At 35.2% G+C, this 22,585-nt stretch overlaps 1 protein-coding gene across 1 annotated transcript; it reads right to left on the bottom strand.

Moving 5' to 3' along the window:
• Positions 1–5,416: 5,416 nt before the first annotated feature.
• Positions 5,417–22,293, bottom strand: LOC149790232 (neuronal acetylcholine receptor subunit alpha-2-like). The gene is made up of 7 exons (XM_089973181.1): positions 22,242–22,293; positions 19,597–19,763; positions 18,734–18,778; positions 12,647–12,756; positions 10,305–10,535; positions 7,213–7,529; positions 5,417–6,160 (listed from the first exon to the last, which is right to left on the bottom strand). Exons 1-7 carry the CDS (start codon positions 22,291–22,293, stop codon positions 5,721–5,723), a joined length of 1,362 nt encoding a protein of 453 aa, XP_089829307.1. The 3' UTR covers positions 5,417–5,720.
• Between the last annotated feature and the right edge of the window lie 292 nt (positions 22,294–22,585).

The raw sequence follows: 22,585 nt of genomic DNA, 5'->3' as shown, positions 1-22,585 counted from the left end.
AATTTCCTTACTTGAAAGATGGGTTCAAAAACTAACAAAGGAAACTTATGCAAGAACGTTTTCCAAAAACTGCGGACTTCTGAATAAAACATCTTTGTGTGTTATAGCAATCGAGTTCCTAACATTCTGAGATGGACTAGCTTTAAAAGAAAAGAAAATTACAAATTATTATAAAACAAAAATCCATTTCAGAAATATAACGATCGCAGTAGAGGGGTGGGGTGTGAAGAGGGGTAGTTTTAGTTGTTGCTGTGGAAATGTTCGGGACTCTTCTATATGTAACGTTTATGTAACGCCACCCTCTTAGTAAGAGCGTGGTTAATTCGGTTTGGCTCGCGTTATCTAGGGAATGACCTCCCTCGATTGTATAGCCCGGTGGGAGTGGAAAGATAGAATATCAACAGAGAACTGAGCAAGACTATTGTGAAGAAATAATGCGATACGAGCCCCCTTAGAGAAGAAAAATAACAAAATTTAATCAATAGTAATTAATAGTAGCAGCTCCAATTCAATCTAAATTATGTCAACATAATTTAATAGCAGTGTCCAATTTCATCATAATAACGAGTGAGGAAAAGAGCACAGTGTCCACGTCTGATTGCATCAGCTCCCTCCCTTGATCGTGTATCAACGTTTTCATATTTCCTCGAGTCATCATATCACTACACTTCAACCCTTCCTGGACTTCCTAGTCCTTTATTCTGAACTCGTCACTTCTTTTTTCGAACTTCCGTCTTTGGACTGTCCTGTCTCTTCCCAGAAAGCTGTTCCTTAATACTGCTCTCTTTCAGAAATTGTGCGTTCTAGCACTAATACATGTCTTTTCTTACAAGACAGCCACGTGGTCCACTTTTCTTGTTTAACGAGGAAAGTACTACTCCTTTTAGGCTTCCTCAGTTTCAAACTACTCTCTCTCTCTCTTTCTCAGGAATTTTAAGACAAAGGAATTTTGACCAAGGTCGTCACTTTAAATTCACATTACTTCTAAAGTGTACGCCTTAATTGACTCACGATAATCATTTGTTTCGGCAGAATTTAGACAGCATAGAATCTGTGAACTACGTTGCATATCAATGTCCCTTTGAAAATTATATTTTGACCTAGCAAGTGGTTATTATTGGTAGGTCAAATGTTTACTCTCTCTGGACAGAGTAGCAATGCCCTGTTCGCATCTCACTGAGTCATTAATTGCATTTGAAGCCTTTGAAGTTTTAACACTGAAACAGGGAGAGAAAAGAAGGAAGGTCGAAGTGACCCTTCACAAAGACTTTTCTGGCTTAAATGTGATAACATTTTAATGTTCAATGCATTCAACTTTGAGATTCAATACAATTCAAAATTCTACACTTTACAGAGTACATGCAGCATTTAGAGAAAAAACTAAGAGAAACATAAAATTCATCTTTCTCATCGATATTTTTTAATTGTACGCTTTGCAATATTTCACTTGGAGAATACAATACTATCACAAATAATCTGCACACACAAACTATACAACATTCAACTATTATTAGGTTTTTAGCATAGTACAAAGTTATTACTTCAATGGGAAAAAGATATTGGAATATGTTGAGCAACGTTATGCTTCTAAACTGATGGCATATCGCAATTATTTCCATAACAATTGTGCACATTTTTCGGATCATTTTTAAGAGTACTGTTTTGTATATTTTATAAAATTTTGTATCTGATTTAATTGTTTGTAAGTTTTAAAATCCTTCTATATAATTTTTTATTTCATTATATGTCAAATAATGAAGTTCTGTTTAATAGGAACTCATACATTTTCCAGAAAATAGTTTGACCATGACTGTTCATTTTAATAAACACATAAGGCTGACCTGGTTCTCAACCTAAATTCAACATTAATAACAGCCACGTGAACAACCTACTTTTTACATTTATTTTCTATTGCGGGACTTATCAGAGTGAGATAGAGGCTGTACTGCATAAGTGATCCTAGGCGTGTAAGTAGTTTTTAGTGAAGTAAACACCTTTTATTCTTGGAGTAAAATGATTGGTTCTAATCAAGGACATACATGGGCTACGTGATATTTTTATATGTAAACATGATCACGTGACCCTTATCCGGAGCGTAAAATTCACGTCTTAAACCATTGTTTTCGAGAAATAATCACAGTTGGGCTTTTACATTGCAAAGTGTATGTTGTGTTAGTTGGAGCTATTTCGAATTATTTGGATTTAAAAGGATTAATTATTTCCTGGAAATATACGTGTGCTTTAATGAAATTCTGGAACAAAAACATCTTGTATAAAAATGCATTCGGATTTGCAAAACCGGAGTGACATTTCTTGTTTCTACAAGGAACTGTAGACTTCAACACAGTACAGGTTACATTATACATCATCACCTTCCATCTTGGATTCTTTGTCGGGACTCGAGCTTGAATTCATTAGAATATTTTATTATTAGGACTTCTAAAATTGTATTCGTGGATTATTCTTGGATTATACTTGGATTTGATTCTTAAAATCATAAGTTCACATTTTTTAATTTTTACAGTATTTTTCAAGAGAAATAAATTACTATATTTTTCAAAGATTGTTGTTTTCACTCTTTCTTGTGTTACTGTTTATTCAAGCCTAAACACTTAACAGTACCAGATGGCATGGTCTTTGTTTTTGTAAAATAAAATTCCTCATTGAGGTGACTTAACAAGTAGTAGGACATAGTTCACTTCATACAGTACTTTCATGTGTTCGGACTCCTGCCCACTGTTAGGTATCGTATTGCTATATTGGAAAATACCATTTTACAATATGACAGCAATGTTAAAAAGTCATATATCATATATTACAGAACAATGAAATACATTTAAATATGTACACCTAATTTGGGAGACTTTAATTTGTTTTAATTTAATGTTGTCGGTATCAATATATGTGATGTGGCAAATTTCTGGCGATCTATGCAGAACACATTAGTTGAGGCCAGAGAACAATTAATTAGGTTTATGGGGACAGGCGCGTATCAAATAACCATACTATTCTTAATTAAGCATTCGTTTATTTAGCCAACAGAAGACTGATGGAAACAAAAGCTAACTTCGATTCCATAGTGTAAATGTCAGGATTGAAAGATTGCAGAACTCTGTTACTCAAACTACAAAGTCAAGTTGACCACGACTTTGGATCCGCTGGAAAAAGGCGGCAGATAGATTTGATTCTGATTGGTTACGCTAAATAAGGGGCGTGTTTCCAGCACTAAATTTCCTAGTTTAATATCGCCACATCGAAAATTTGAATTAGTCTAAGCTTTTCTGCAAGATAAAACAAGTGTAAGAAAATCCTGAGAGTTAATTTGGGAGAAATCCTCTCGTAAAACTGTTGTCCAAAAGAACTGCTGTCGAGGAAAACCGACGAACAAATTTGGCGATAGAAGCGATGAACGCTGAAAGCTCAAGGGTATTTGTGACGATTCCATGTAATTTGTTGATGCCCAGATATAATGCTTTGCTGAATTTATTTACTTATATTTGCATGAATCTATTTGCTACATTCGTATATCAATTTGCTTTAGGAAGGATAACTGTGTTGAGTTTATGCATTGAAGTCGTACATTAATCTTTAGATAAGTGTGACGAAATGTTTGAACTGTCGTCTTGTTTGCATAAGAATTCTAAGAATTTCATGCACTACATTTGTTAATAGGAGTTACGAGAATCTTCGTGAATTCACCGAATTTAGAAGATTTCACGTATGATTAAGGTTGAGTGTGTATTGACTGAAATGACGTAGTAAAACATGTAATGTATCTCATTCATTCACGTGTGTAAATTGAGGCTGGCTCGGAACCGTTGTGGCTCTTATGGTGTTAATGTGTGGTGTTAATGCGTGATGAAGTAGCCATTAAACTAATTAGGGTCATTATAGGACATATGGAGCCGACTGATAGCCTTAACATCTGTTTAGCACCGATAGTAAGATCTGATAGCAAGAGGGGGATAATGCAAACCCCTGTTATCATAAACAGCAGAAAATTTAGGTTGTCTCTATTTATATTTTTTAAGGGAGAAATATCTCCTGCAACGTATTCTGCGACGTATTATCTCTGAGGCGTATTCTGAGACGTACCCTGTGACGTATTATCTCTGAGACGTATTCTCAGACTTATCCTGAGACGTATAGTGAGACTTATTATCCTGAGATCCAGGTATCTGCGAATATACGTGCCACACACAGAGTTGAGGACCAAAAGAGACAAGACAGAGGGGAGTCGAAGGAACAACTACAGTGGAAGTGGAGTGAAACGGAGAAGCAGGTTATGCAATTGTACAAGGCATTGACTTCGATTGTTCCCTCAATCCTATGATGAACTATTTCTATAAGTAAAACAGATCGGCTACTTTATTTAAATATATTTGTGCTTTTGTAATTCGGTGAAAGTTTTATTTCTAGAAGCAGAGTATATTCCTGATGTAATGAATTCTCGCAGTTGTTTTATGTACTTGATTAAATTGTTGTTTACATGTACGGGGGCTCGTGTTGTTCTGTTCTACATCTCTGCTTAGATCTCTATCTATTCCACCTATAAGTTTCACTATTTATATTTATATTTACTCGAACCGGGCAATAACATCGAGGGTGGTCAACCTCTAAATAATGAGAACCAAATTAAGCGGACACCTTGAAATAAGGTACAGTCCGCCAACTCACAAACCTCTTGAAAGAAGTGTACCGTGGGGTCCGCTTAAAATATATCTATCTGGAAAAAAATACACAACACAGTATTGACCTATTTTCGGGGCTTTGTTTCCTTTTATGTCATGCAGACAGTTATGACACAAACACATACACGCTGTATTCAAACGGACCACTCTTTTTGAATGCGTATACAAATTATGGTGTCATATAACCCAGCGATCTTTGCTTTTTAAAGCAAATAATGATGAAGCAAGCCATGGTTTATGAGTGCAGCATTAATGGGAAAACCAGTATTTGTCTTTGCTGATGAATAAGCTCCTTCTAAACTTCTATTTTTGTTTGAGAATACGGTATTTATTGTAAATAACATGTTAACATTTATTCATCAGAAATTTAACTATTATTATTTACAACTTCCGTAATGACAGAAGTGGAAAAAATGTTCTAGCCTAACGATGATCCAGTCCAGTGCTGTCCAACCCGATTTTAAATGGCCCGCCAGAGCTCTAGCAGCTATATAGTTGTTGCTTTTCAGTTTTCTACTGCGGCCCTCGGCTTCAAGAAAAACATTTTTCAGTGGCCCATGGTGTCATAAAGGTTGGACAGCACTGATCTAGCTTGATATAGCCCGTGTTAAGATTGATGGATAATCTAGAATATTAGGTTTGATGGTTTTGAGGTTGATGCATCAACTGACGAAAATCTTAAGCCTAATATTAATGTTGTCTAGCTGTTATAAATCACCCGGATTAATCGGATAAGGTTTATTGTGTTTTACAACTATAGCCAGAGATCCTTTACATCCGTACAATTTGTTGTCTTTTAGGAGAGCATGGTGATTAAAACATGTGATTTATTAAAACGAAACGCCTACGTGGGCAATAGAGTATAGGGGATGGCTGGGAAAGACGGAAAAAGGGAAACGGGACAAGGGCTGGTCGAAAATAAGTCATCACTACAAGGTTTTCATCGACAGAAAGTCGTCTTTCAGAACTTTGAATATATTTTGAAAATGAAATGAAATCATGTTGATTAAAGTTTCAATTGGCACAACCTCAAACGTATTGACTTTTGTCCCCGACAGCCAAAGCTACTAAAAATGAAAATGTGCAAAGAATCGTCAGGGTAAAGAATGTCCAGAAGCAAAACTGGTCCCATATATTAGCAATCTCTTTCCACGTATACGTGTTCTTTATCCCGTCATCAACCGTAATGGACGGCTCAGCAGCTTGCTTATATATATCCTCAGCCTCTGGGATTTTTTCCTTTAAAGGAAACGCTCCATTCGGAACAACCTTATTTCCAGTGTTTTTGTATACTTTTCGGCATCGCCTCTTACATCGTTCCAGATTTAGACTGGTAGCTATTAATTTTGTCAGTTTGTAAAATGAAGAAGTTGTGTCCACCTTCTCCTCATTGTGAAAGATGACGAGCAGAAGTACGGTTATGACGGCAGATAGGACGCTAAGGAACATTGTAGTGGCCAAATAGATACCTGCGAATAAAGCAAATTAATCGTTTTTTCGCTACCGTTTCTCATGTTTTAGTTATAGAAACAATTAGTCAAATGGACGTACAATATATATACTTGGTTTTAACATCAATTCGCTAGCAAATTTGAAGCATCTTTATGACAACATACCTTTTCTTGTCAAGAACTTGTGCCACTCTACCGTCAATTAAAAAAAAAAATATTTAAGGATACACTCTTCTGCTCTTAAAGGCATAATAGTCTGGTTACAAGTGTAGTTTTGACACTAAATTATACAACGTAACACCGACAATACATGGGGCGTTCAATTAATCTCCAATCGGTAAGGGCCAGAGCAAGATAGAAATAAGAAAAATCAAAGATACGCACTGGACGGATTATAGGCACAAGAAACAATTAGACAATCAGTTCTCATTAACACCGGCTAAAATGTGTGTAATTTTTTAAATAATTGTTTATTCATTAATTAAATACATATTATCAATCATAGCTGTTTGAAAGTATCAGGGTTTTGTATATGTTGTTTTGCATATATATTTACGTGACAATGACAGTAATTCATGTGCATAAGTGTAGCATAAATTTATATAAAAATACAATTAGTGCATGTAGTAACTAGAAATACGTCATTTTTATGTCACAAAATGGCCACAATTCCATACCATTTGCCAAAAAATGTAAAAATCGAAGTTGTACTATGTCTTCCGAATATAAAGCTCAATACTAAATTTGGCTGTAAATCGACATTTTCTTCTGTTTCCTAATTGTTACAAAATTTAGTATCAATCGATGATGTTCTTCAAAAGTTGTTTGAGCGGAAAGGAAATGTTTGAAATGACGTTACGGGATTTATGGATTATATTACTGTATATGACACTGAAATTACGTCACAGGAGTCTACTTTTCGTTCTCCAATACTTAAGTTATTCATTTAGCATTCAGCTCAGGATTTTTATGAAAAGGTTTTGAGTAAAGAAAACTACAGATTATGAATGGAATCGACATATGTTGGCTCTACCTAGATCAATAAGTATACGATTTTACCTATCCTTTACCTAGGACGGACGTTGTCAATGACGTATGTGGTAATGAATCTGCAATCAAGGTGAGAAGCACGGCTATAGCCACAATCAATGTCAAAATAAAGGACAACTTCTCTCCGGCATGTATCGGTACAAGGAACACTACGCATGACAGGAAGGATGAGAGAATTATGGGTAACATAACGTTGATGGCGTAGAAGGAAGGTCGACGTTCTAATACAAATATAAAATCTAGCTGACATTTGGTCTCAACTACTCCGTCTGGTCTTTTATTCTGCAGATCCTCGTCCTTTAGACTTGTGTGGACAATGATCCATTCTCCATTAGTCCTGGGAATAAGGAAATGACATTGTCGTTTTAGCTGATATATTGTAAACGTTAACATCTATGAGAAAACTTATTTAAATTAATAATTCATCAAGTATACGAGACCTATGATCAGATAAGTATATTCGAAAGTGATGCGAAATTATTAACAGCTTTATCTATATAATTACTAGAATGCAACATAAGGGATCAAGCAGTCAAAAGCCGCAAGTAATTAGAATAAAACATGACTTTTGATAAAAAAGAATGTTAATACATAATGAAGTTTCATACATAAAATATACATTATGCAACATTTAAAATGTAGGGTTAACATTTGTTATATAAACTGCATTCACTGAATGAGTCCAAGATTGTACCAGTCTATACATCATCATAATGCGTATTAACGGAGTTCACATTTGAAAAGAGTATGTCCTAATATCTTTGGCACAGTGTTGGTTGTAAGACATCCCCAATCTATGAAATAAGTGTGTTCTAGAAACAAGCGCTCTAGAAAAAGGAATAACGTGACTCAGGACAGGAAGCATATGATTGTCGCATTATTAAGTTAAGTGTAAACGAACGTATAAAACGTAGGATGTAAGTTTAGCTCATTTTTTTAACCTGTGACTTATATGGTGTATGAATAATAGAAAAAAGCCAATTCATGCTTTAATCCAGGGGTGGGCGAACTACGGCCCGCGTGCCGCATGCAGCCTGCCAATGGTTTTCATGCGGCCTAGGAACAAGTCATCATTCGCACTGACTGTTTATGTTACTCTGTTTATCAAATAAATGTGCTTCTTTTGAAGTTTAAGTTTAAGTTCTCAAATATTAACAACATATTAACAACTGAAAATTAATTATGATGTTATTTAGAAAAACCATTTGTTTTTGCTATTTCAAATATTAATTATTTTACTTAATGAACTATGCGGCCCGCGACAAGGTGTAAATTTGTATATGCGGCACTTGCACTGGAAAGTTTGCCCACCTCTGATTTAATCCAATTAGAAACAATCCATCTACTCCCCTCTGCAATAAACCAACAATATTTCAGTTGCATCCCATAAGGGTGTACTCCAGAGTCGCCTTTCGTCATGATATCCATTAAGGACGGTAGGGTAAATCTAATAACGCTTTCAATATACTCTATATTTTTGTTTTCAAGGCCGATGTTTTAAACTGTCGTGTTAGGCTATAAAGTGTAGCAATATTTGTATAAATGAGCTATGATATACGAGGTAAGTAAATTTATATTTCCGTAAAAAACAGTAAGAAGGATATCAATCTGATTAAAATCAGATATACACTGTTTATACATGAAGATCTGAGAGCGACAGCTTTGGGGTCAAATTCTGGTAACCTTTGTTATTACCATAATCGCTAATTTTATAATCCAATCAGATAAAGTATTATATCTATGCGTTTGGAGGCTGAGCAGTGTGGATGAAGAGCATGAATGTTTACAGAACGATTTGATTCACTTTCAGATTTTTTGAAAGGTACATTTCCATTGGCTAATTCAAAGGTCACCAGAATATGACCCTTAAGCGGTCGTCGTCATATCTTCACGTATGATAGCGGAGATCTAATTTTAATCAGATTGGAACAATATATAAATTACATAGCCCATTCTGGGGACTCTTTTATCTGCATGTCTAGGAAGTTGAATCAGTGGGGAAACTATTGAGATAGGCATTCGAAGAAAAGAAAATTCTAAATGAAAGTGGTTTTACTAGCCACAGAATGGTTGGATGATATATGTTGATCACACATATAGATTAGTTTGAATGGACTTGTGAAGATATAACGGTTATTGATTACAAATGGCCCAGTCTAATTAATGTACATTCATACGTTGGTCAAGTCGCCTCCAAATTAGCATATTATGTCATACCTTTTGGTTGATGTATTTGTGTAAGAAGTTATAATCCAATTATCCAGCTGATAGAGCTAATTGACACAGGTGATCAATATGGTGTTAAGCCTTATCTGCCAATCACATTTCAAGATAGTTCCCGAGGATAACCGCCCAATCAGTTCCCTGTAAAAGCAACTACCCTCGGAAGTGGATGTATACCGGCTGAAAGTATTTGAAATACGATTTTCCTTTAAAATGCAACGAGCTTTGACAGGAACCAATTCACGTTACATGCACATTGATTGTGTGTCGACAAATACATACACGAATAGCCTTTAGAAAGGAAGTCTTGACTTTGAGAAGTTTTCTTACATGCTTAACTCCTATTCTCAAGATCTGCGTCACAGTAATAATATCAAGCTAAAAATGCATAGTCTATTGCCACGAAAATGAAACTTTCTGTTTCTTTTAAACTGGGAATATGTTAGCGAGCTTCTAATTCAACACAAATTCTAAAAATCAGATTTGTTTCGTCTCTTTTTTTATTTACAATTGGTTCACATTGCAAGAAAAAAAAAAAACTTTTGCAAACCAAATCGACAGTAATTTACTCTCAAACTTATTTTTTCACATGTCGACACAATAGGCTGTATAGTTATTTTCTTTCCACAGTTACGTCATTTCTGCACATGTGTCATAGATGGGTAATCTACGGCCTAATTTAAGTGAATTTGCTCTAAAGGATCCGAACATTAAGCGGACAAAACCTCCACATATGTCAAAACGAAAAGAAATTAATAAGATTTGTTGAGTACTAATACACTGTTTTTAACAATCGTTCATAAAATTTATGTTGATTAAAATACGTGTTGCCTTTAATGTCATATATTTCTTATCTTGAAAATGCTATGGTTAAATCTCATTTATCTACCTGAAGTCCTCGGTATCAACAGTAGAGGAAAGATGGTCTAGTTCTAGCTGTTCTTTGGTCATACTCCATGACGTCAGTTCAATAACACACTGTTGCCTGTCAAACGGATAGTAGGTGACGTCTATCTCACAGTGTGTAGTGTATAGACCCGGTGGTTCCCATACAACGTCTCCAGTGGGTGTTACCACAAGTTGCAGATTGTCGTCATTTATAACACCAATGTTTGCCAACCTTTAACAGTTAAAGAGGTTATAGCTTTTAAAAAACAATTGACTAGCATCCTTTTCAGAATGTACCAACAACCCAAGTCTGAAAGAGAAAAGGATTTATGATAATACTACATTTTCATTAAACTCACTTTCTTGACATTCATTACCAATAACAAAAACTAGATTGTTTAGTCAAATGTAGGTAATTTATATCAGCGTTATCTCCGAGGGGGGGTTATCACAGTTTCCTGTGTGAGAAATGACTGAGATTACGATATTTGTCATTGATATATGTCATAGCTTTTAATTTGTAGGCCAGAGACACTGAATGACAACATTTTGGGCATTTAGGTGACTGAAATACACATCGACTCTACGAACGATATAACTATTCTGAAAAAATGACGCCAATCCCGAAAGCTGGCATTTTTAAAATTCTTCCTTGACATTTGAAATGCCTACTTTATTAAAACCAGAGTGAAATAATCTTTTAGCATTCCGGCATTTACGAATCAAACCTATGACGAACACATTCTGTGGAAATAGTACATAGTATCACACGTTATAACTGAATTTTCTACTGAGAAACGTACTTAAAAGTTTGACCGCTCCGGTGGCCTAGTGGTTAGAGCGTCTGCCTCGGATGCGCTCGGTCGTGGGTTCGATCCCAGGCCAAGTCCTACCAAAGACTTTAAAAAATGGTACTAACAGATGCCTCGCTTCAGCATAAATAGGTTAGTGTTAGGACTGGTTGGCCTGGTGTCAGGATAATGTGACTGGGTGGAACTTTATGCTACATGTCTGCGGCATGATGCCCCAGTGCTAGACATCACTATAAACTGTCACACTGCAAACATCGTAGCGACTGAAAAATTGTTAAAGCTACGTTAAAAATCCAAAACACACACACACACATAGATACAATTACTAAAACAAAAATAACGTCCTCTGCAAGAACCATTATAGGGTCAACTAGGTCATTCTTTATTATACCAGTTGCTAGATATTTATGAGTCCATTTCAACAACCATTAATTGTCACTTATCTCTCTCTCTCTCTCTCTCTCACACACACACACACACACACACACACACACACACACCTTTGTTAAAAGATTTTAACATGAATTATAAAAAATTCTCGTAAAGTGTCTAAATATGGAAATATGTGCGACAAGAATGGACCCTGGCAGATCTTCTTAAGCAATCTGTGATGTGTTGGACAGCTGTGAACAGACAATGTATTAATTCTGTAATTGTTTTTTCTGTTTTATTGTGAAAACAAGCCGTGTCGTGTATAAAATTTACTTGACCCAAAGACAACTAGACATCTGTGTTGTGGTTGAGTTCTGGTCACAATCATTCACCTCTTTACCTTAGACATAAGTGCGTTGCATTAGTTTAAAACTAAAAAAAGATATTCTTCGAGTACATCAAAACGCACAGAAAACTTGTTGGTTCCATTGGCTATTGCCAGCTATAAGGTATTTTCTCTAGTGCTTTGGTTACTTTTCGCAATGTATCCCCAACCACAGCATCAAAATGCACTCATTGGTTACGCTACATGTCACTGGCTTGATCATCAGTATTTACTTTGTAACAACATCTCTCTGCTCTTATTCGAGGATGTGTGTGTGTGTGTGGTGTTTCTTCTAAGGCATTGTGTATGACAGGAGAAGACTTCCTTGCTGAATGAATGGACAAACGGATGAATGGAGCAAGGAATCGGTCAAGTGTAGGTCGCAAAGGAGAAATTTCTGCCAGTTCCGATTTTCTTCTGCTATCATCATTCAAATAATGTCAATAATATTTCTTAGCCAACATAGTGTAGAGAAGATATACTTACATGTGTTTGTTTAGTATCTATTTACATTGCAATAAAATCTAAGACTATCTCGAGACAAATACAGAGAAGTCAAATCTTGAGATCTGTACCATATAGCTGTTACAAATCCAGTGTATGTCTTATGTAACTGAAAACAGATCAAATGTCAAAACTTTTATCAAATTTAGTACCTTGCACAAAATCTTCACAATGACAAAATAAAGAAGAAATCTGAAAAAGGCCAGTAAAACTAAATGTTTAGAAATGAAAGAAAGAGAACCCATTTCTCCAGAGCTTGTAAAAACGTACGAGTTATCGATGATGACTTCCGGTTTCCAAATTTCATTCGGCCCAACGTGCATCGTTTGAATGTTACCATAGGAAGATGGTAGCCATGTCAATCTATCGTCATTCCATTTCTGTAATACAGAGAGGAAAACGTTTATTAAAGTACGTTAAGGATCTTCCAAATTGTCAAGTCCACATTTTTCAAAACGACTCTTAATGACATGATCAAAACAATATTACACGATCGTTTTAACACTATTTATTGCATTAATCCGTCCTCGTGCTATGGACTCTGGGAGAGATAAGATGTACGATGAATAAGTGCCACGTCTGTCGCCATTTTGAATAATTGTCTATAATAAAGACTACAAAGTTTAATCACCTCAGTAGCATGAAGGTGATTAAATGCCACCTGACGAAAATCGTACCTCAAAAACTGTCTCGATCTGAATTTAAGCTGCAGTCTTTCTCTGATCTTTCTCTTTAATGGCTTTGAAGATTGGACAGACCTTGTTTCACTGACTAGATCATTCCATTTGGTAGCGCGAAGTTTACTGTCAACATTACGTCATCAAGTTTTCGTAACATCTTAATCCGTTAATTTCCGTGTAAGCATGTACCTTCTCTGTTAATTATCTTATAGAGTTATCGATTACGAGGATTCGTCTGAACGATAGATACAAACCGACAATTGAAACGCGATGCTCGGGGGTCAAAAGAATAACATCGCGAGATTAGCGGGAGCGTGTTAATACATTTTTCGAAAAACTTATCCTTAGAAAATGTGCATTGAAATTTCAATGTCATTCGTTTTAACTAACTCTTGATCAGATATTGTTTGTTCTATTCACCGGATTTCATAAGACATCAAAATATACTTCAGTTTTGAATTATATACATGCAATACGGCGGAAACTGTGTACGGTGAAGTTAAGGCAGCATTAAACGCAGTACTGGGATTACAAATCTGCCAGGGATACGAATAATTGGCTTTTCCGAGAACATGTATTTAGGATGTCAAAGAGATGTCACCTTAAATAAAAAATGGGAGTCATGCTGCCATCGCGTTATAAGCGGAATCGCATTATAGCGGGTTTTCTATACATACATTCCTGCATGGATGTAAGCAGAGAGAGAGAGACAGACAGACAGACAGACAGACATACAGACAGACAGATAGATAGATAGATAGATAGATAGATTCTTTCCCTTCATTGCAATTATTCATTCAAATAATCTTATGGAAATATAATATGCGTCGTGGCCTTGTGAACTCTGACTTTACTTCACTTGTTCTCAATGAACCATTAATGAACTGTATGCCAGCTGACAGATTGACATGCAGTTGATATGCGTCCTATCCAGGAGTCGTCTCACCTTCCTTATCAGCTTAGGTACCCTGTTTTGTAAAATCAACGCGTACTGCGCATGCCTATGCACCTTTAGTATCCGCAATAGCCGTGTTGTGGAAGAAATTGATAGAGTAAACTAAACGTGTTAGAAACCTTGACTGTATTTAAATACTGTGTAAAGTTAATGAGGCTCTCAATTATTATGTCATGCCGTAAATTATGTCATGCCGTAAAACAAATTTGTCTCGTCGTCATACTTTGCCTTTCTGAACTTGATAAGAGGAGTCAATGATCGTCATCCTGTGAAAACTGTAATAAAGAGAGAGAGAGAGAGAGAGAGAGAGAGAGTAAGAAAGAATGAGCAGTGTGTATGTGATTTATTTTCCTTTGACCTGATGAAAAATTTATATACTTCGACATTTCACCGACGAATATCCTTCATGCGATTGTAACGGGGGATAGGTACAGTTATTTTAGCCTCTAGGAAGACTCGAGCCTGAATTTAATGTAACATTTTTGAATCTCTACCACCTTGGCATTTTTTAGAAGATTGATATTTTCAATATTGCTCCGTTTAGAAACTTGAAATACAGCATTATTGCAAGATGTGTACACGAGAAATTTAGGATCTGAAATCAAAGCATATCTACATATCGTCATTGACAAATATGCACTATATTTTCAATCACCCTTCAATTTTTTAAGAGAACGGAGTACAGCTTAAACTTATAATGCAAGCGGCGGCGTAAGTGCGAGTCGCTACTGTCGTTAGCTGTCAGCAGGTACTAATGTCATTGTTTCCTACCCCAGCTGTAACAATCCATATGGTCATCTGGAGACTGAATTGCCTTTTGTTTCATAATAAATGTTATTTATATAACCCTTTTGCTGTTTTTTAAAGTGTTACGTAAACAGGACAGGTGAAATATTACCAAGTGAAGTAACAATAAACAAACGAAAATACCTCGGTTTACAGTTTATGATTAGAACTCTACTATCTACACAATATACATAGACATGAAATTTAAAAACGTAAATTTCTTGGAAACAGCAGCCAACCAGTTGTTTTAATTGTCTTATTTGAATTCAGCACATCAAAATCCATAATAAATAGCACATTTTATCTCTACAGCAGACGACTTCTGTGCAAGTGTAGTCCAGTGTTACAGGTTAATTGATGAAGGGTATTACTGTTTAATTTATTATGGGTATTGCAGGTTATGGCAACTGACCATATGTATGATTTACAATCACCGGCATGCAATATTTCTTGGCAAGTGTTCAACTGTACACATGTTTTAAATCTGGCAATACAGAATACAACAATTAATTATGCATACATGCAAACCAAAATGCCACATGTTATAATGTTATCACACGAAACTAGAGAAATTTTAAGCAAAACGTTGACAATTATGCTCTCTAAATATCGTCTTTGCTTTACATCACAATTTTCGAAAATCAAGCTATCAAAACTGAATGTTAACTATAGGCACTGTATTCCTATTTCCGATACAAGTTTGAATCCAACTTTAAAAAGATAAATATTTTGAAGTGAATAAATACTTCTATTCTGGTTTTATGAATTAATATCTTAGTTTCTGCGTTACGTGATACGACTTTGACCAATCAAATGTTTCTTACAAATACTTAATAATAATTATACATGTAATTATAACACACATTAAGCCTAATATATTCGCTTATATTAATCAATAGCTGGAATGGTTTCTTAAAACATTTTCATTAATTGAATCCTTTAATCTGAAAACCACAATTAATCAACGTTTTAAGTGACAAATATTCCCAAAGTTTCACACACACGCCAAGCCTTCACTAAGTGGAGATTGTATGCAGCAGGCTATATTTTCTAATATTTATACTCATCAACATTATTTGTGGATATCATTAAGTTTTGCATTTAAACAAAACGAAACCTATAGCTACTTCTATGACTTGCCACGGCAAATATTATTACCATCCCCACTTCAGGCCTTTACCCCCACTGAGTTCTAAGGGTCATTTCACATTATTCTAAGGGTCATTTCACATTATTCTAAGGGTCATTTCACATTATTCCTGGCGAAGCCACAAGTGGCAGTATCAAATGTTTCCACTTCACGAGTGAAATATTTCCTTAGACCAACATAAACATTTCGGTAGATTTTCTTTTAATGATATATTTTAAAGGCAAATAGCTTCGATTTGCAATGATATTTCTAAAATTATGTGTCTATGATATTAACGGCTGGTTGAACAAATAGAAAGAAATGAGTTGGACATTTTACAAAATTTTTAGCATAGAGATATTTTATACATTTAGAATGTACACATAATGCTCCAAATTGTGTATTTTGTCAAATTAATGTATTTTTCATATGAAATAAAGATAATTTTATTTTTATCAGCTGATTTCTCATGCATATTGATACAGTCAACATTGCTTAGGTAGGCGATCTATAGAAACATCATAGAACGGTCAAAATAACTCAGTACATAACATAATTAAAAACATATGCTAATTATTGCTAGTTTACTTGTAAGGATTTTGGTTTTTTTTATCCTCTTTTTAATCTTTGCATCAAGACTTGAATTTGTGTGTTTTTGGCAAGCTTGCAGTTTATTTCGGTAACATACGGTTCACCTATATTTGATTATCACTATGTTTCGATGTACAATCGACATTAAACAATTCCTGATTTCTTCTTCGCTTTCAACAATGCATGATTTCTTCTTCGCTTTCAACAATGCCTGATTTCTTCTTCGCTTTCAACAATGCCTGATTTCTTCTTCGCTTTCATGCATGACTATGATTGTGATGACAGTTAATATTGCTGCGTAAACAATTTCATCACCATATGGAATCAATGGTTATTCTTAAAAATGTGTGCCATTTGTAGCGGAATGTAACAGGTTAAACGATACTAAAAGCGTGATACATAATATCGAACAACAATAAGACATGTATACTCAGTCACTGCCAATTTGCCTGACTCACGTGGAAAGCTAATTATGATAAAATTAACACTTGAAGCCTGCATTGTGTTGGTTTTGATTCACTTTTAGACATTCTTGATGATGCCTTCTTATTGATTAGATAAATGTATACAAACCAGTCAACAGTCTCAACACATTTTATTGTCTAGTCATCCTGATAGGGAGAGAGACCTGAAAGGTTGAAGAGAGGAGAGAAAGATCGGAAGAAGAAAAATTAAATAAGCCTAAATGTTGAAATACGGGTCTAAATAACACACGTAAGGATATACTAACCTCCAGTACGGAAAAAAGAAAGTAGTTCCAAACGCAATATTGCCACTGTGTCGATATCATATCGCTCTCATTTTCTAGAGTCTCTATGATATATAGAATGATATGTATCCACTGTGAATGAACCATTAGGTTTATTGATCAGTTAGTCTCAAGGTTTCACTGTTATTACAACTGGTGTATATTTGACAATGAATATCACTCCATGGACCGCAGGTGAATGGCCCAAACAATATATCCGATCGCTAGCCTATGCACTGATTTTGTTGAATTTGTACCATGCAGGTAAACATTGTGTTACGAAGAGCGGACAACGAAGGACAAAAGGAGGGTGTTGTTGTAGCTGCGTAGGGTAGGAGGCAGCTACATTGGGGACTTAGCTGGTAGAGCAAAGAAACAAATGATGGCTAGATGTTTCTTTAACACATTAACCCCTGGAGGTTTTTGTCGTTTTCGCCTAAAATTCGAGTAATAAATACATTTTGAAAGCTATTTCTGAATACATCCTAATACATCAACTTCCAGGTGATTTTCCAATAACCTAATGCCTAGTTGTGTTAGAAACATCGTTTTACATTGGCTATTTGGCTCGCACATGAGCAAAAGAGTAAAAGTTGAAGATTTTTGGTGGTATTTTCGTATCGAGACTACTCTTTATTCCAAATGCCCATCTTATCCGACCTTTTTCAAGGTGCATCTGTCTGTTTGCAGTTCATACCTGTCTTCCTTAGATCTGAGACCAAAAAGTCCAAAATCAGGACACAAAATCGGATTCCGACCACGGGCGAATTTTGGGTGGAAAAAATCGGGTGAATGGCCCAAACAATATATCCGATCGCTAGCCTTACACGTAAACTGATTTACCCTTACACATAAACTACATTTAATTTAACATTTATAATTTGAGAAAGCACTAACTAATAATTTCTGCCTATATATAGGCAGAAATTATTAGAGAGTGCTTCCTCAAATTATAAATTTAAATTGGCAAAGATTGCCAGAGTTCAAGCATAAAATATATATTTCTTTAAAATCTATTTATAAGATACACTTACTAATTAGAGAAACTTAATCTATTATCTTGTCTCTATACCATCAGCATTTTCAAAATCTAAAACTAATTGTAAGTCCTGTAAATAATCATTTAATTAATTTGCATAAACACAAATGCCTGTTCTCACTTACATAGACCATAAAGCTATACCTGTTAAACCAAATGAGTAATGTCCATAAGGCCATTGGGTGAGTGTGCTGTAAAGATTCTGCTTGTATTATTTTGGACTGCAGAAGCAGAACATTTCTTGAAATGTGGATTCTATTCAACATGACTATGTACAAGACCAGAAAACTAGAAAACAGTTAAATCATATCAAAAGTCCCTACTACAGTATAACGATATTACCAATGACGAGTCAAGATAAAACATTTAAAAGATTTTTTTTAACCGGTAAATTCATGTGAGATCTTTTATGAATAAACAAAAACTTACTAACGTGAGCCAGCCGGTTACAGTTAAGGACTGTTCTGCAGTATTCTGAAAATAGAATCACATATATGAACAGATTTTAGTATTTTTTTTTTGTAGTTTTAATCGCTAACCCTTTCACCTAGGTTATACTACTTCCTGGTGACAACTTAATGCATGCGCCACAATAACCACTACTACTACTTATGGTTTTTCTACTTTTCTAGCTGCTAGCTAAATAAATAAATAAATAAATAAATAAATAAATAAATAAAAAAAATTTAAAAAATATTTTAAAAATATTGTGATTTAATTTATTTCCTTGAGTATCCATTTTTGAGGATTTAAGAAAAAGTCGCATACTTGTCCTTTCCTAAATTCCTGAGTAGGTCGATTGGTCCTCTGTATCACATACTGACAACCCCTTCTCCTCTCCCAACCCTAGATAGAAGAATCCTCTCGCATATATCATCTTTAGCTTTACATATAGGTGTGTGTGTGTGTGTGTGTGTGTGTGTGTGTGTGTGTATACATGTGTATGCCTCAACTCTACTCCCCTTCTTTACTTTCTCCTGATCAATATCGCGAAGTTGATAATTCAATCTAACATTTTTCCTGGAGTTGATTATCACACAAAGCTGAAGATATTTATGTTTAGATTCATATTTAACCAAACAGATCAGTCAAGGGCTGCATGGAGTTCGTCATCACACACCAGAAATCCGATTTTCGGGTAAAATCTCCATTATTTCCTTCGCTACCACTTTTAATTCATTCTTTTCTTCACCAGGATGAACTTAAACACTGGATAATGACATGTAAACCTTGAAGATACTGAACCCACGCACCCACTCTATCTTTAATTAATTAATCCATTTCATACTTACCACTGAATCGATAGTGAAAAGGCTGAAGCCTGCCTTGACGTTGACCGTTCCATTCGGTCGTACAGCGGTGTCATAAGTGGCATCAAACAGCTCTATAATACGAAGGTTCTCTGCATCTGTGGCAAAGGATGTTTCCGCATTTTTTACTTGAAGATTAAAATATAGGACTGACAAGTAAAAAGAGCGAATGAGTGAATCGGTAATAAAAGAAATATCTGATGAGGAAATATATTACGTCTTCTTATTTCGTTTGTAATTTCAGCACTCTGACGAAATATTAGTTATAAACTTTAAGTTAGCAAATTATTATATCCATCGTCTTCTCTTTACGTGGAACTTGCACCAACTCCAGGAAAGTATCACATTATAGTCGTTTACTAAATATCGTTCTTCCTGTTAGCAATAATTCTACATTCCGAAAAGGAAATGTTAATCATAAAGGTTAAACCATAATCATAAAGTATAAACCATTTTATATATAAATATTTATATTTGTGTGTGTGTGTGTGTTTGTTTTTTTAGATATCATTGTTGTTTTCCTTCTAATATGTAGCAATAATAATAATAATAATAATAATAATAATAATAATAATAATAATAATAATGCAATAATAATAATAATAATAATAATAACAATAATAATAATAACAACGATCTGTTTATAATTACTGAACCTTGGTTAAACAATTTTCAGGTTATTAGATAAGAGCGTATAATTAATTTTCCAGCATTTCATTCTTTAATGTTGTTATGTTCTTTTGCTTAAGGTATTTCATTTATCGTGACCCATTTAATAACATCAAGGGGTTAAGTTAGCATGACATAAGAGTGGCCGTGAGACAAACAGAAAGACAAAAGATTATTGAAACTAAAACCTCAAAAATACCTCAACCATGGTGTTCGAAAGCCGCACCATTCTTCTTTACTAGAAATAAACCAGAAAGCAATGCCAAACTATTATTATAGAAATTTACCAGAAAGATCAAGACACCAATGAAAGAATGCATGAAATATGTGCCAATATCATAATGTATCTTTCTGTACGATCCAGTGATAGCTCTTTCCGCTTTGTTTGGTGTGTACTTTTGTAAATTCACCATGCGTGTGGGTGTATGTGAGAGAGAGAGAGAGAGAGAGAGAGAGAGAGAGAGAGAGAGAGAGAGTATTATCCGTGTTAGAATCTCTTACCAAAACATGCTAGAATCGCCAAAATAAACATCTTATTATTCTTTGGTTGATAAACGTCACTATTCCATCAATTCCATCAATTCCGTCTATTCTATTTGAGGCCAGTATGTACGATACTGTACGGATAGATTAAATCACGTGGTTGAGGGTATATTGATATAAACAGTCTGATTACCTAAAGATATTTTATAGGTTATCTTTATAACTGATCGAATAAGATTAATAGATTCAAAACACGCTTTTGGTGTACATAATTGTTCGTTAAATATGAAGATAGTTGTTGGATCATTGGTAATCCATTCGACATTTAGCCCAAGCCCACGAGGGCAATCGATTGTAAGCTAAAGTTACCCAGAATAGGTTCAACGTCATCTATACTTTGATAGAATCATTAACCGATAAAATTATTTATAAAAGGATCTAGTGATAATGCATACACATTTCCTTATCAATATGTCCGTGTGCGAACGGAAGGACGTACATACATTCATTTTAATAGGAAAAGGCATGGATTTCCAAAGCGTATTTTGAAAAAAGTATAAATATGGTACCCTATTTTTGTTAATGATTATATTGTTTTCATTTTAAAATTAAAACAGCATTCGTCTTTTAGCAATCATTTCTTAAAAACTAAACCAGGATGCATACTAGCTCGTTGGGACAATAGGAACACCTTTTTGTGGAATAACCACCTTGGATTGATACAATATACAAGTGTGGAGATTGCTTGAAAAAGGGCGAACAACGAGGTCAAATGCCAAATGATGTAACTTATAATAGCTACATAACAAATCCTCTGAATTATCACTGCTTCTTTCTTCTTTCTTTTTGAAATGGCTAGAATTTTGAAACCCATCCAGTCCGTCTACCTGTTGGTTTGTAAACTCGCGTCACTCCTCCAGTAGAGTTAAAATTGTCTTAAAGCCCTAACGTGCGATTGTAGTGATCTAAAGACGTGCTCAACAATTAAAGAAGTTTGATTCAGCCATCGGTGCTGGTCATGGGGACAGAAAGTGGCTTTGTATAAATTTAAGATAACATTCAAATTATGTGATCAACATGTCGGCGAATTGTGTTATCCTCAACACAGTTATTGAGACAGCAGATGCGGTGGTGTGGTAGTTAGAATGAGGCCCCATAATCATCTTCCGGAGGGATGGGGAAGACCGGTGTGTCTCGCGAGTCCTTCGCTGAAGCCGATGCAATCCCCACACCGTATCAATATGTACGCGTTTGTTACGTGAAAAGACGAATTCGAATATGCAACAGGTTTCCGCTTCCCAATCTGTTCTTAACCCCGGGTATTTGGCTACGCAGCCAATCATTAATGCTGTCGAGAGCATCATCTTGTAGTCATCTATGCACGTATTATGCACGGCAAGACAAAGTTATACATGTAAGTGGCATTAGCCCCATTGTCTATCCCTGACCCAAATAAATTAGTACATGCGTCATACCTTTGAAACTATGAATATCCTCCTCTTGAATTTGCTGGGCAAGAAAAGACATTTAAGACGGGGTCCATCTCGAACTTTGATCCAAGTAATAATTTCAAAATGTCACACACACGCACACACACACACACACACATTGCTTTTGTTTCTTTGTTCGGATCAGCGGCGTTTTCAACACATGAATGGCTGTAACCCGCATGTGGGAAAATACTTTGTTTGCTCACCCCATTTGCATTCAATACCTCTTTGTCATTATTCCTACACATTTCTAATTGGTCCAATTGTAAGGCATTCGGACAATCCTGGTTTCATTCGTTGCATTTATATAATAGAAGATGTTGATCTTG

This window comes from Sinohyriopsis cumingii, chromosome 10 (genome assembly GCF_028554795.1).
Source record: "Sinohyriopsis cumingii isolate HCF-2022 chromosome 10, ASM2855479v2, whole genome shotgun sequence".
NCBI classification, from domain to species: Eukaryota; Metazoa; Mollusca; class Bivalvia; order Unionida; family Unionidae; genus Sinohyriopsis; species Sinohyriopsis cumingii.
Note: the sequence above shows the minus strand (reverse complement) of the source record. Positions and strands in the feature narration are given on the sequence as shown.